Genomic DNA, 16,472 nt, shown 5'->3' on the forward strand with positions numbered 1-16,472 from the left:
GTTTAAATTCGAAGATAATCATGGTGCGCTCTATCATTCTAGTTATGGCATAAGTTTTGTTGCAGCTCTGCTCTGGCCTTGTTTGTAGTTGGTGCATGGGTGTTAGAACTGTATAGGGTAGCCTGAAGCTTCCTGTTATCCTATCACTCTCCATTCTTTTTCATATAGGTGTTGCACTTCCACAAATGATTACTTTAAAATTAAAGCACTGTAAAAACTTTTGAGAAGCAGGTATTGGGCTGAATGATTTATCATGCTAGTGACAGCACATCATGTCCGCATTGATATAAAGGGACAAATTTTATCTCTGTGTGAATGAGTGGGTTTTGAGTGAGTGAAATGGTTTTGAGGAGCAAATCATTAATTTCATCAGTGCCAATAGACCTTCAAGAACTTCATGGGTTCAGCTATAAAAACAGAAAAGCAACATATATTTAGAGGCTCCCTGCAGGACACTGCTTCAAACTAACGTTTACGTAATGGTGATGTGATGTAATGCATGCATGTGAGTGAAAAGTAACAGGAAAATAAAGACACCAACCATGAAGTTTGGGGAATCCTGCAGTTACATCCGGTCCACAAAGGGCATTGAGCATAAACCATTTAGATGAACTAATGATCTAACATTGGAGATGGGGCAGGGGGTGTGGTCTCCTGTCCATTTTGTTCTTTGTGTTATGTATCACCTTGTTATGGTGGTGTTAAGTAGGGAATTCCAGGATGTTGTTGATGAAAGAATATATCCAAGTCAAGATAGTGTACGTCTTGGAGGGGTGAAAGTGTTTCCATGATCCTGCTGCTCTTGCCCTTCTTGGTCATGGGTTGAGAGGTGCAGTTGAAGTAACCTTGATCAGTTGCAGCAGGGCATCCTTTTGACAAATACTGCAACCACAAGTGCAAGGAGTAGTGGAGGTTATGGTTGCTGTGTCTCATGGCAAGTATGCTGATACAGTGTGCTACACTGTCCTAGATGTTGTCACACTTCCCAAGTGCTGTTGCACCCATTTAAGTAAGTGTTGAACTTTCTATTACACTCCTGACTTGAACCTGGTAGATGGTGGAAAATCTTTGATGGGTTAGAAAGTGAGCTTCTCATCATAGAGATCTTAGACTCTGCCCTGCTCTTGCAGCTACAGTATTAATGTGGCTGGTCCAGTTAAGCTTTTGGCAGTGGTACCCGCAGGCTGCTGAAGGTAGAGAACTTGGTGATTGTTGTGACTAGGATGGGAGGAGTGCACAGTTTATCTAGCCCCACGACTCCACAGGTCACAGCATTGGTTTAAATTTTAATTCATTCACCAAAATGGTCAGTTATTTACCTTTGCTGCTGTTAAACCCAAAATAAAAGGGAGTTTGACCAGGCTTCTTTCAATAAACTCGGAATGATTGATTTATTATAAAACTAAACTTCTATTTTAAAACAAGTTAACACACAATTTGTAATCTGGAAGTATAACTGTGTATCCCTTTTAAAAATACCACCACACACACACGTACACAGACACACACACACACAATTGCAAACAAAGGACAAACAAATAGGGTCTCTGCAGAGATTGGTGGGTAAGGAAAATCTTTATGAAAAGGACAAAGTTTGCAGGGTTTTGATGCTATAGATTTGGTGCTCCCTCATGTAAAGATGGATAGCTAGTCCCATTGGATGTCTGGAGCATCAGCATGGAGGAGAATGGAGCTGGATCAATCCTTAGGGTCTCCCTCTTCTCTCAGCCTCTCAGATTTCCAAATACAAACAAGTTCCACTGAGATGAGGAGTCCTAACTGTCCACTGATAACCACACTGTATTTCAGGCAAAGCAAGGAGACCGCAAACTGGATAGCTTTTCCCTTCTTGGTTTATCACCAAATGAGTTTTAAAAAAAACAAGTTCAAAGCACAAAACTAATCTCCTTCAGGTGATTTCCAGTAAATCACTAGGGCCTTGGTCTTTAAACCAGCTTTTATTTCCAGCAATTAAAGTAATTTAGCTGAGGTCATGTGATTTCTTGGAATAGGCATGTTGGCTCATAGTCCAAGATGAATTTATTTGACCCTTTTTAAAAAACAAACCCAGGTCACATCCCAAGTGTCCAAATAATGCAATGTCCTCCCAAATTTTAAAAGAAAATATAGGGCAGAATTTTTCCCTCATTGGACGGGCAGCTCCCAACCTGAATGGGAGTAAAATTGTGCGCAATGACATCAGGCGAGCGTCCCGAAGTTATCGTGCACCATTTCAGTCGGCAGGCGCGCACGGAAGTCGGCAGCGCACCCACCAACAATTAAGAGGGCTAGTAAGCCCATTCATTAATTAACTAAATTGAATTTTTCCATGCCCGTCCAACCTTATGGTCGGCAGGGCGGTTAAATAGACCAAGCAGCCTTTGCGTTTTGTGCAAAACCTCATCCACCAGCGGGTTGAGGTTTCGACCAGTGATTATAAAAGAATTAAAAGTTTTCAAACTCATTTTTAACATGTCCCTGCTCATATGACAGAGTCACATGAGGGGACATGTTTTCCTTATTTTTCAATTCTTTATTTTTAAGTTAGAAATTTTCAGCCCGCCCAACGAGGTAAAAATCTTGTCCACAGTTCTTGAAGATAGGGTCCTAACATCGATGATCATGTTGTTGGGCGTTAGGAGGAAATTGTTAGGCGTTTTCTTGCTGGAGATGATCATCTCCCGACTTTGTTTGATGTGAATGTCATCTGAAGCCTAGATGCTGTCTACATCCTACTGTCAGCTGGCATGTGCTGCTTGATTATTGAAGGAAGGCTGAACAACATAGAATCATCAGCAAATAGCCACAATCCATGACTTTATGATGAAGGGAAGGTTATTGATGAAGCAGCTAAAGATGGTTGGACTAAGGATGTTTCCCTAAGGAACTCTACCAATGAGGTTCAGGGCATGTAATGATTTGGCATGCAACAGTCGCAACAACCTTCCTTTGTGTTTGGTTTGACTCAGGCCACAGGGGGGGATTTCCCTTTAAGCCACATTGACCAAGTTTTGGTCAGGGTCTTTAGTGGCTCAATATTCCACCTCTGGGCTGTTGCACCACTAAGGTTCCCGTCAATATTCCATGGCAGCAGGAAGACGTTAGGCTCCCCTCCCGACACCTTCCAATGCCATAATTCCAGCCTTCCCACCTTCCAGCTCATCTCCAAAGGTCTGGGAAAATTCCATCCTTTGAGTCCACACCTGCATCAAGACTATGAGCATTGTATTCAATATATGGAGTCATATAAGCCTGCAACAAAAAGTATACTGCCATGAACAAGGAGCTAAAAGGTATTAAAAATATAAGAGTAAATTTGATTCTGCATTTTCTTTGAGACTTGCTCCCTCGTGGGAATATTAAATTTACCCTTTAACATCATTGGGCAATTCATTCTTTTAATTATTTTTAGTATTATTTCCATTTTATTTGGCACACACTATTTGGGTAAAAGGTTAGACTATATAATATTAGTATTTAGATAACATTGAAGATCCATTCACTTGATTTTCTAATTATGATACCATTTGAATCCCTTCCTTGATCTGTATGCTTATTATTTGCTTGTAATCATCCATCATTTTATAATTTAAAGGAATGGTACTAAACCTGTCAGAAAACATGCTTTGGAAGCTTCTATCTACAGCTTGATGTAATCCTAATTTTTTTTTATTATTTTGTTTATAAGGATTTGCACACAAGGCCTGTGGATTTAAATCATGTTGTTAATCTATTGGAAGATCGATTCTCAGTAAGTAGCTTCTGATAAACAAACCTGACTATTTATCTTCTATATTATTTGGCTTGCATACAGAACTCTGAAGCATTATTAAGTTTCTATATAGGTTCATCACTACCTCGTAGTTTTTCTATCTGTTATAATGAAACCTAGAATTTCATTACCATTTTTAATGGCCATATAGCTGAGGTGCTGTCCTTCTGTTCTTCCGTAGCACTGAGCCTACTTTAATTTGGAGTATAATTACTGATGCTATTTTTTTCTGCCAAAATCTATCACTTACTAAGATTAATTTGCACCTTCCACCTTTTAACCCATTCCCTTGACATGTCAATACTTTAAAAAAAAATTCATATCAATCATTGATACACAGCAGAACTGAATCCTGTTGGACATCACTATTTATTTCTAACCACTCTAAAAAACTGACCTAGATTTCCCCCTTTGTAACCCATTTTAAATACAAGTAACTTTCCTCTGTCTAATTCCATACTTCTTAACTTTCCATAAAAACCTCCCATGTGGCACCTTGTCAAAGCCTTTCTTGAAATCCACACTCTTGCCATCTATCATACAAACATGTCCGTCACCTCCTCAAATAATTTTGTAATGTTGGTCAAACATAATTGTTACTTTGGAAATTTGTGCTCGCTTTTTATATTTTCTTCTTACCTAGCTACATGGTAGTTTCATCCTTAATTAAAGACTACCATATTCCTTCTCACGGATTTTAAACTACCTGGCCTGTAATTATCCAGATTAGCTGTTTTTTTTAAAATGGGTGCTACTCTCCAGTTGACCACTCTCCAGCTATGTTCTCTTTAAAATGTAGTTGTTGTGCATGGCCTGTTTTTATCAGTATGCAGCCAATTTAAAATGTTTTGTGAGGCCGCACACACACTATTATTGCAGAGCAAAGGTTTCACAATACTTAGCAGACTGCTGCATTGCTGCACATCCACGCAGCTTAGCGGAAACATTTTCTCCCTGTCCTAGGACTCTCAGTCAAGCCTGAAATAGAATTTCTAGAACCTTAATAATTTTCTCCCTCAAGCCCCTCAGGATCCTAAAATGTGTTCTTCATTTAGGGTAACCAACGCTTCCAAATGTTCCCTTTTACCCATCATAATACAGCTTTTTTTCTCAATCACTTCAGGATTCACCTCGGAGATTCTTCTCTTTAGTAAAGGTCATTAAATGCCACTGCCATTTTTAATGATCATCGACAAATTGACAATTCTTCACTCTTGAGGTCCTGCTTTAATAATTCTCTTTTTACTAACATACTTGACAAATAATATTGTCATTATGGACCCTATTCTTCAATTGTAATTGGCTTCTAACCTCTTTATTTGCCCATGACATCCTGAAACTGCTAGGAATTTCTAGCAGTTTCCCTTTCTGATGGTGCATACATGTTCTGTACTTTTGCAATCAATCCTGAGTGCCACTTTCTCCTACTACTTCACCCTCAGCTAGCTCACTCGTCATCTGCCCTAATTTAATCTTGTGTTCTAGTTTTTGTACTGATTTGTTCCTCTCCTAGTTGGATCATATCATGGTCAATACCCTCATGATGTTTACCCAAAATTCACTCATCTTTCTGATTAATTTCATTATTTATAATCTTATCCAGCAATACCTCCTCATTATAGGCTGGAACTATGAATAATAATGGTAGAAGCTCCAATTTTCTTTCCATCACATGGCTGACCAGGAATTTCTCCTGCTCTTACCACCTGCCACTGCCGTATGTTGAAAGGAACGTCAGTCAACCTGTTTGGCCTCATTATGAACGCAGCTTCCTTAGCGATCAAGTCCTGAGGTGGGACTCAAACCCAGAGTTCTGGCTCAGAGGCAGGGGGTCAATATCAACTGCACCACATGATCTCCATGCTTATGTTTATGAACAGGTAAACAAGTTCCATTTAGCATATTGTCCTCCTTCCGTCTAGGTTTTTTTTAAAAAAAGTTGTAAAAATACAACTTGTTTTATAAAGCTAGTGTTAGTAATTTACTTGTATTGTCAAATCCATTCTTTGAAATAAATGGCCAAAAGGTCCAGAAACATGACAGAAGCACTCCTGGAAAGTTGGTCAGTTTAAGAACATAAGAACATGAGAAATAGGAGCTAACGGAGATAGTTCGGCTCAATGAACAATAATCATGGGGGAGTTTAATTACATATAGACTGGAAAAATCAAATGGGCAAAGGTAGCATAGATGAGGAGTTCATAGAATGTTTTCACAATTGGTTTCTTAGAACAGCACGTTCTGGAGCCAATCAGAGAGCAGATGATACTAGACCTGGTATTGTGCAACAAGTTAGGATCAATTAATAACCTCATAGTGAAGGCACCCCTAGGTAGCAGCGATCATAAGATGATTTAATTTTACATTCAGTTTGAGGGAGAGAAGGGTGGATCCAAGATTAGCATTTTGAAGTTAAATAAGGACAATTATGAGGGCATGAAAGCAGAGCTAGCTAAGGTGAACGAGCAAATGAGGTTAAGGGATAGGTCAATAGAGATGTAGTTGCAGACATTTAAGGGGATATTTAAGAATACACAGAATAGATACATTCCAATGGGAAAGTAAAATTCCAAGGGGAGGACCCACTATCTGTACTTAACTAAAAAAGGGAGACCGAATCACACTTAGAGAAAAAACATGTAATTGCGCAAAGAGGGGTGGCAAGTCAGAAGGTTGGACAGAATATAAAGAACAGCAAAGAATGGCAAAAAGATTAATAAGGAGGGTCAATTTAGAGTGCAAGAGAAAGCTAGCTAGAAATATAAAGGAGGATAGTAAGAGTTTCCATAGATATTTAAATAAGGAAAGAGTTAACTAAGTGAGCGTTGGTCCTGTAGAAAGCGAATCTGGGAAATTAATAATGGAAAATAAGGAGATAGTGGATGAATTGAACAGGTATTTTACATCAGTCTTCACGATAGAGGATACAAGTAATATCCCAGAAATAGCTGTAAATCAGGAATTGGAAGAGAGTGAGGAACTCAGGAAAATTACAATCACCAGGAAAGTGATACTTAGCAAATTGCTGGAGCTGCGTGCTGACAAGTCCACAGGTCCGGATGGACTTCATCCTAAGGTCTTAAAAGAAGTGGCTAGTGAAATAGCTGATGTGTTGGTTTTAATTTTCCAAAATTCCCTAGATTTGGGGAAGATTCCATTAGATTTGAAAATAGCAAATGTAATTCCTTTAATCAAAAAGGGAGGAAGGCAGAAAGCAAGAAACTACACGCCAGTTAGCTTAACATCTGTCAAAAGGAAAATGCTGGAAGCTATTGTTAAAGATGTTATAGTAGGCACTTATAAAAATTCAAGGCAACCGGGCAGAGAGAACATGGTTTTGTGAAAGGGAAATCATTTTTAACCAATTTATTGGAGTTCTTTGAAGGTGTCACATGTGCTGTGAATAAAGAGAAACCGGTGGATGTACTGTGCTTAGATTTCTAGAAGGCATTTGATAAGGTGCCACATCAAAGTTTATTGTGGAAAATTATAGCTCACGGTGTAGGGAGTTACACATTGGCATGGATAGAAGATTGGCTAGCTAACAGGAAACAGAGTGTAGGCATAAATGGGTCTTTTTCTGGTTGGCAGGATATAATGAGTGGTATGCCACAGGGATCAGTGCTGGGGCCTCAACTTTTTACAATTTATATAAATGACTTGGATGAAGGGACCGGCGGTATGGTTGCTAAATTTGCGGATGACACAAAGATAGGGAGGAAAGTAAGTTGTGAAGAGGACATAAGGAGGTTAAAAGGGACATAGATAGGCTAAGTGACTGGGCAAAGATCTGGCAAATGGAGTATAAGGTGGGCAAATGTGAAATTGTCCATTTTAGCAGAAATTAAAAAGAAGCATATTGTCTAAATGGTGAGCGATTGCAGAGCTCTGAGATTCAGAGGGACCTGGGTATCCTAGTGCATAAATCACAAAAGGCTAGTATGCATGTACAGCAAGTAATTAGGAAAGCGAATAGAATATTATTGTTTATTGCAATGGGAATTGAATATAAGTATAGGGAGGCTATGGTTCAGTTGTACAGGATACTGGTGTGACCACATCTGGAGTACTGTGTACAGTATTGGTCTCCTTATTTAAGAAGGATGTAAATGCATTAGAAGCAGTTCAGAAGCGGTTTACTAGACTAATACCAGGAATGGGTGGGTTGTCTTATGAGGAAAGATTGGACAGGCTAGGTTTGTATCCACTAGAGTTTAGAAGAGTAAGAAGCAACTTGATTGAAACCTTTAAGATCCTGAGGGTTCTTGACAGGGTGGATGTGGAGAGGATGTTTCCTCTTGTGGGAGGATCTAAAATTAGGGGTCACTGTTTAAAAATAAGGGATCATCGATTTAGGAGAATTTTTTTCTCCGAGAGTGTTGTGAGCCTTTGGAACTCTCTTTCTCAAAAGGCAGTGGAAGCAGAGTCTTTGAATGTTTTTAAAGGAGAGGTAGATAGGTTCTTGATAAGCTAGGGGGTGAAAGGATATTGGGTGTAAGAGGGAGGGTACAATCAGACCAGCCATGATCTTATTGAGTGATGAAGCAGGCTCGAGTGGAAGAGTGGCCTACTTCTGCTCCTAATTCATATATTCATGTGTTCTTATGAGCCTGCTTCGCCATTCAATATGACCATGGATGATCTTCAGCTTTCCTGCCCTCTTCCTATATCCCTTAATAATCTTGAATGTTTCAATGAGATCACCTCTCAATCTTCTAAACTCCAGAGAATATAGACCTAATCTACTCAGCCTGCCATGATAGGGTAACCCTCTCATCCCAGGGAACAATCCAGTGTACTGGCTCCAATGCAAGTACAGCCTTCCTTAAATATGTAGACCAAAACTGCACACAGTACTCCAAGTGTTGTCTCACCAAAGCCCTGTATAATTGTAGCAAGAATTCTTTATTCTTATACTCCAATCCCTTCGCAATAAAGGCCAATGTGCCATTTGCTTTCCTAATTACTTGCTGTATCCGTATGCTAACTTTCTGTGTTCCTTGTATGAGCACACCAAATGTCCCTGAACACAAGTTTACAAGTTTCACACCTTTTTAAAATGTTCTGCTTTTCTGTGCTTATGACCAAAATGAACAACCTCACATTTATCCACATGATACTCTGCCACTTTGTTGCCCGCTCACTTAACCTGTCCACATCTTTTTGCAGCCTCTTTGTGTCCTCCTCACAGCTTGCATTCCCATGTAGCTTTGCATGGTCTGAAACCTTAGATACGTTGCTTTCGGTCTCTTCATCTAGCACATTAATATAGATTGAAAATAGCTGAAGCCCCAGCATTGATCCTTGCGCACTCTGTGACACAACCTGCCCACCTGAAAATTCCCCATTTATCCTTTCTCTCTGTTTAGGAACATAGGTGCAGGAGGAGACCATTCACCCTGTCAGCCTGCTCCGCCATTCAGTTAGTTCATGGCTGATCATCCACCTCAATGCCACTTTCCCGCACTATCCCCATATCCCTTGATGTCATTATTATCCAGAAATCTTATTGATTTCTGTCTTGAACATGCTCAGTGGTTGAGCTTACACAGCTCCCTGGGGTAGAGAATTTCTAAGGTCACCACTCTCTGAGTGAAGAAGCTCCTCCTCATCTCAGTCTTAATAACCTGCCCCTTATCCTGAGACTGACCTCTCGTTATAGACTCACCAATCAAACATCCTATCTACATCTACCCTGTCATGCCCTGTAAGAATTTTATAAGTTTCAATGAGATCACCTCTCATTCTTTGAAACTCTAGAGATTAGAGGCCCAGTTTCCTCCATATCTCCTCATTAGGCAACCCCACAATCCCAGGGATTAGTCTGGTGAACGTCCATTGCACTCCCTCTATGGCAAGTATATCCTTCCTTAGGTAAGGAGACCAAAACTGTACACAATTCTCCAGGTACTGTCTCAGCAAGGTTCTATATAATTGTAGCAAGACACCCTTACTCCTGTACTCAAACCTTGTTGCAGTGAAGGCCAACATACCATTTGCCTTCCTAATTGCTTGCTGTACTTGCATGCTAGCTTTTAGTGATTCAAGAACAAGTACACCCAGGTCCCTTTGGACATCAAAACTTCCCAATCACTCACCATTTAAGAAATACCCTGCCTTTCTGCTTTTTCTACCAAAGTGGATAACTTCACACTTATTCACATTATATTCCATCAGCCATGTTCTTGCCCATTCACTCATCCTGTCCAATTCCCCTTGAAGCCTCCTTGCATCCTCCTCACAACTTACATTTCCACCTAGTTTTGTGTCTAATTTGGAGACATCATATTTGGTCCCCACATCCAAACCATTTGTATAGATTGTGAACAGCTGTGGCTCCAGCACTGATCATTGTGGTACCCCACAAGTAACAGCCTGCCTGAGGGTGACCTGTTTATTCCTACTTTCTGTTTCCTGTCTGTTAACCAATCCTCAATCCACACCAGCATATTACCCTCAATCCCATGTGCTCTAATTTTGTTTATTAACCTCCTATGTGGGACCTTATCAAAAGCCTTCTGAAAATCTAAATTCACCACATCTACTGGTTCTCCTTCATCTATGCTACAAGTAACATGCTCAAAAAGCTCAAACCAGTTTGTCGAACATGATTTCTCTTTCATAAATCTATGTTGACTCTGCCCAATCATATCGTTATTTTCCAAGTGTCTAGTTATCACATCCTTTATAATAGATTTTAACATTTTCCCTACTACTGACCTCAAACTAATAGGTCTGTAGTTCTCCATTTTCTCTTTCCCTCCTTTGTTAAATAGTGGGGTTACATTTGCTACTTTCCAGTCTGCAGGAACCTTTCCAGAATCTATAGAATTTTGAAAGATAACCATCAATGCATCCACTATCTCAATAGCCACCTCCTTCAACACTCTGGGATGTAGCTCATCAGGTCCAGGGGATTTATCAACCTTCAATCTAATTAATTTTTCGAGTACTACCTCTTTATCAATACTAATTTCTTTCAGTTCCTCATTTTCAAAAGTCTCTTGGTTCCCTAGTATTTCTGGGAGATTTTCTGTATTGTTCTCCATGAAAACAGATGCAAAGTAATTGTTTAGTTTCTCTGCCATTTCCCTATTCTCCATTATAAATTCTCCTGTCTCTGCCTTTAATGGACCCACGTTTGTCCTTGCTAATCTTTTCCTTTTCACAGACCTAAATAAACATTTACAGTTCACTTTTATGGCATGGATTTTATGGCTCCTCCCGCCTGGCGGGATATTACGGTCCCACCAAACTGAATGGAGATTTAAATGACTCGCCACATCCGCCGGTGGGGGAGACACACTGTGGCAGGGGCCATAAAATCCTGGCCTATGTTCCTCGCTGGCTTGCATTCATACTCTCTTTTCCCATTCTTTATCAACTTCTTGGTCCTCCTTTGCTGGATTCTAAATTGTTCCCAATCCTTGGCCTTACCACTTTTTCTGGCAACCTAATAAGTCAGTTCCTTTGATCTAATGAAACCTTTAACTCCTTTTGTTAGCCATGGTTGATTCACCTTTCCTGCTGGGTTTTTGTGTCTTAGAGGAATGTATATTTTTTGTAGACCATGTAATACTTCTTTAAATACTAGCCATTGCCAGTCTACCGTCAAACCTTTTAGTGTATTTTCCCAATCCACCATAGCCAACTTGCTCCTCACCTTCATTGTTTCCTTTGTTCAGATTTAAGACCCTAGTTTCAGAATGAACCATATGACTTTCAAACTTAATGTAAAATTCTATCATATTATGGTCACTACTTCTTAGTCTCCTTTACAGCAAGCTTATTAATTAGCCCTTCCTCATTACATAACATTAAATCTAAAATAGCCCAATCCCTAGTTGGCACTTCAACATACTGCACCAGAAACCCATCTCATACACAGTTCAGGAATTCATCCTCCACAGCATTAGTGATAATTAGGTTTACCCAGTGTATATGTAAATTGAAGTCACCCATTATTACTGCATTATCCATGTTACATGTGGCTCTAATTTCCTGATTTATACTGTGCCAAACATTATTACTACAGTTTGGTGGCGTATAAACAACTCCCACTAATGTTTGCTGCACTTTGTTTTTTCTTATCTGCACCCAAACTTATTCTATATGTTCATCCTTTGACGTACGATCTTCTCCACTAATGTACTGACCTAATCCCTTATCAATACCGCTACCTCAACTTCTTTTTCTTTTTGCCTATCCTTCCTAAATGGCAAATAGCCCTGAATATTAAGTTCCGAGCCTCGGTCACTCTGTCACCACGTCTCTGTCATGGTAATTAAATTATACCCATTTACCTTTATTTGTGCCTTCAAATCATCTAACTTATTGTGAATGCTGCGTGTATTCAGATAGAGTGCCCTTACCTTTGTCTTTTTAACATTATTCCACATTCTGATCCTATTTGATGCTTGCCTTCACTTTGTCTGCCTTCTAATTTCGCTTACTACTTTTCTACTCCATGTTACTAGATTTGCTTCCCTCCAATCTGAGCTCCCTTCCCAGTTCCCATCTCCCAGCCGATCTAGTTTAAACCCTCCCCAACAGCACTAGCAAATCTCCCTGCAAGGATGTTAGCCATGGTCCTGCTAAGGTCTTGCTTCCTGTCCTGTAAACAATCCTCTATCCATGCCAATATCTCACCCCCAACTCCATGAACCCATAACTTGTGTGGCACCTTATCAGATGCCTTTTGAAAATCCAAATATACTACATCTGCTGATTCCCCTTTATCTGCCTGCTAAATTACATACTCAAAAAACTCTAATAAATTTCTCAACAGGATTTCCCTTTCGTAAAGCCTTGTTGGCTTGTTCTAATCATATAATGCTTTCCTAAGTGCATTGTTAAGATTTCTTTTATAATAGATTCCAGCATTTTCAAGATGACTGATCAGGCTAACTGACCTATAGGTCCCTGACACTGCTGCACCTCCTTTCTTAAATAGCGATGTTACATTTGCTAACTTCCAAACTGCTGGGACTATTCCAGAGTCTTGTGAATGTTGGAAAATCATTGCCAGTGCTATGGTCTTTGTAGAGATCAATACAATAACCTTTTAAAAAGAAGTTTGAACTTCCAGTTAATAGCTGAAAGAATGACATATCAGGATTTATGAACATACATTTGAACATACAAGTTAGGAGCAGGTGGTGACCTGGCCCTTCGAGCCTGCTCCGCTATTCAATAAGATCATGGCTGATCTGACTGTAACCTTCCACCTACACTGGATAACCTTTCATCCCCTTGTTTATCAAGAATCTATCTACCTCTGCCTTGAAAACATTCAAAGGCCCTGCTTCTACTGCCTTGGGAGTTCCAAAGACGCACTACTCTCTGAGAGAAATCATTTTTTCTCATCTCTGTCTTTAATAGGTGACACCTTATTTTGAAACAGTGACCCCTAGTTGTAGATTCTCCCACAAGAGGAAACATTCTATCCACATCCACCCTTTCAAGATCCCTTAGGATCTTAAAGGTTTCAATCAAGTCACCTCTTGTCCATCTAAACTCCAGCGGTCATAAGCCTAGCCTGTCTAATCTTTCCTCATAAGACAACCTGCCCATTCCTGGTATTAGTTTAATAAACCATCTCTGAACTGCTTCTAATGCATTTACACCCTTCCTTAAATAAGGAGACTGATACCGTACACAGTAGTCCAGATGTGGTCTCACCAATGTCTTGTACAACTGAAGCACAACCTCTCTACTTTTATATTCAATTCCTCTCACAATAAATTATGGCATTCTATTACCTTTCCTAATTATTTACTGTACCTGCATACTAGCCTTTTGTAATTCATGCATTAGGACACCCAGATCACTCAAAACCTCAGAGTTCTGCAATCTCTCTTAGATAATATGCTTCTTTTTTATTCTTCCTTCCAAAAGGGGCAATTTCACATTTGCCCACATTATACTCCATTTGCCAGATCTTTGCCCACTTGCTTAAACAATCTATATCCCCTTGTAGCCTCCTTATTTCCTCTTCACAACTTACTTTCCTGCCTACCTTTTTATCATCTGCAAATTTAGCAACCATACCTTCTGTCATTTCATCCAAGTATTTTATATAAATGGTAAGAAGTTGAGGCCCCAGCAATGATCCCTGTGTCAACTACACATTACATCCTGCCAACCAGAAAAAGACCCATTTATGGCTATGCTCTGTTTCCTGTTAGCTAGTCAATCTTCTATCCATGCCAATATGTTACCCCCTACACCATGAGCTTTTATTTTCCACAACAACCTTTGATGTGGCACCTTATCAAATGCCTTTTGGAAATCCAACTACAGTACATCCACTGGTTCCCCTTTATCCACAGCACAGGCGACTCTTTTTAAAAAAATTCATTTATGGATGTGGGTATCACTGGCTAGGCCGGCATTTATTGCCCATCCCTAATTGCCCTTGAGAAGGTGGTAGTGAGCTGCCTTCTTGAACCGCTGCAGTCCCTGTGGTTTTGATACACCCACAGTGCTGTCAGGGAGGGAGTTCCAGGATTTTGACCCAGCGACAATGAAGAAACAGTGATATATTTCCAAGTCAGGATGGTGAATGGCTTGGAGGGGAGCTTCTATGTGGTGTTGGTGTTCCCATGTATCTGCTGTCCTTGTCCTTCTAGATAGTAGTGATTATGGGTTTGGAAGGTGCTGCCTAAGGAACCTTGGTGAGTTCCTGCAGTTCATCTTGTAGCTGGTACACACTGCTGGCACTGTTTGTCGGTGGTGTAGGGAGTGAATGTTTGTGAATGGGATGCCAATCAAGCAGCCTGCTTTGTCCTGGATGGTGTCAAGCTTCTTGAATGTTGTTAGAGCTGCACTTATTAAGGCAAGTGGAGAGAATTCCGTCATACTCCTGACTTATGTCTTTGGAATGGTAGACAGGCTTTGGTGAGTCAGGAGGTGAGTTACTTGCCACAAGATTCCTAGTCTCTGACCTGCTCTTGTAGCCACGGTATTTATATGGCTAGTCCAGTTCTGGTCAATGGTAACCCCCAGAAGGTTGATAGTGGGGGATTTAGCGATGGTAATGCCATTGAATGTCAAGGGGCGATGGTTAGATTCTCTCTTGTTGGAGATGGTCATTTCCTGACACTTGTGACTCCTTCAAAGAACTCCAATAAATTGGTTAAACCTGATTTCCCTTCACAAAACCATACTGACTCTGCCTGACTACCTTGAATTTATCTAACTGCCCAGCTATAATGTCTTTAATGATATCTTCTAACATTTTCCCTATGACAAATGTTAAGCTAACTGGCCTGTAGCCTCTTGCTTTCTGTCTCCCGCTCTTTTTGAATAAAGGAGTTACATTTTCTATTTTCCAATCTAATGGCACCTTACCTGAATCTAGGGAATTTTGGAAAATTAAAACCAACACATCAACTATCTCACTAGCCACTTCTTTTAAGACCTGAGGATGAAGTCCATCAGGACCCAGGGATTTGTCAGCCCACAGCTCCAGCAATTTGCTAAGTACTACTTCCCTAGTGATTGTAATTCTCCTGATTCCCTCCCTCCCAATTCCTGATTTAAAGCTATTTCTGGGAAGTTACATGTATCCTCTATAGCGATGACCGATTTTACGTTTTAAAACTTATACTGTAACAAATGACTAAAAGCACAATTGACTAAATGCTATTTTGTTTTTGTAGACAACTTATACTTTGAACTACAGAGAAGAACATTCTCTTTTTGTACTTATCACACATTGCATTCCACACGGAATTACATCCCTTTTAGAAAACAGTCCACAGTTGCTTTCAGCTTCCAGTGCATTTCAGTATACCTGTTCCATTGAGTAGTAATTTTAAGTGACTGTCACCAAGCACTTTCCTCAGTTTTAGCGGAGTTTCGTAAATCCACCACCAGCTGTAAAAAAAGCCTGTTCCAATGATTCTTCAGAGCTGAATCTGCCAGAATCTGTAAGGTGAAACATATCATTTTATCATAGCAAGTCTTTAATTTCCCTTGAAAAGGTACAGAACTGAGCAATGAAGCAATGATTTCAGGTATCAGCAAAACGTTAGAGATGCGCGTCTTGTTTTCTTTAGAAAAGAGAACTTCAAATATAAGTTTCCATCCTGTTACACAGCTAATGAAGAAAACTGGCTCCCCAGTATGCAGGAAATGAGCACCAGTCAGGGATCACTGTATTTCAACTCACGTAACATTACTGGTCAACCTGTGCGGTCAGCTAGTGCCAATAATGATGGGAATTTTTAACAGATCCTTTGCAATCATTCTTACTTGTGAACATTTCCTCCTGTGCTGGTTAGCAATCCACTCCAACACCTTCTCTGCTGCACTCATAATCTCCTTCCTCATGCTGTCAGTCTTTGTTTCTCTACCTGAAGACTTCTAGGGGAGGTGGTGGCATAGTGGTATTGTCACTGGACTAGTATTCCAGAGACCCAGATTAATGCTCTGGGGGCCCGGGTTGGAATCCCACCACAGCAGATGGTGAAATTTGAATTCAATATCAATCTGGAATTAAAAGTCTGATGATGACCACAAAACCATTGCCGATAGTTGTAAAAACCCAACTGGTTCACTAATATCCTTTAGGGAAGGAAATCTGCCATCCTTACCTGATCTGGCCTACGTGTGACTCTAGACCCACAGCAATGTGGTTGATCCTTAAATGACCTCTGACAAGGGAAATTAGGGATGCTCAATAAATGCTGGCCTT

General features: G+C 40.1%; 1 protein-coding gene across 1 annotated transcript in view; it reads left to right on the forward strand.

The window, feature by feature from the left end:
• The window catches only part of cfap69 (cilia and flagella associated protein 69), a 146,987-nt gene that overhangs the window by 571 nt on the left and 129,944 nt on the right, over positions 1-16,472 (forward strand). The window contains exon 2 of the mRNA XM_078534791.1: positions 3,689-3,751. Coding sequence (XP_078390917.1) covers positions 3,689-3,751 — 63 coding nt within the window. The remainder of the gene's footprint in view (positions 1-3,688; positions 3,752-16,472) is intronic.

The sequence above is a fragment of the Cetorhinus maximus genome, chromosome 3 (assembly GCF_964194155.1).
Source record: "Cetorhinus maximus chromosome 3, sCetMax3.hap1.1, whole genome shotgun sequence".
NCBI lineage: Eukaryota > Metazoa > Chordata > Chondrichthyes > Lamniformes > Cetorhinidae > Cetorhinus > Cetorhinus maximus.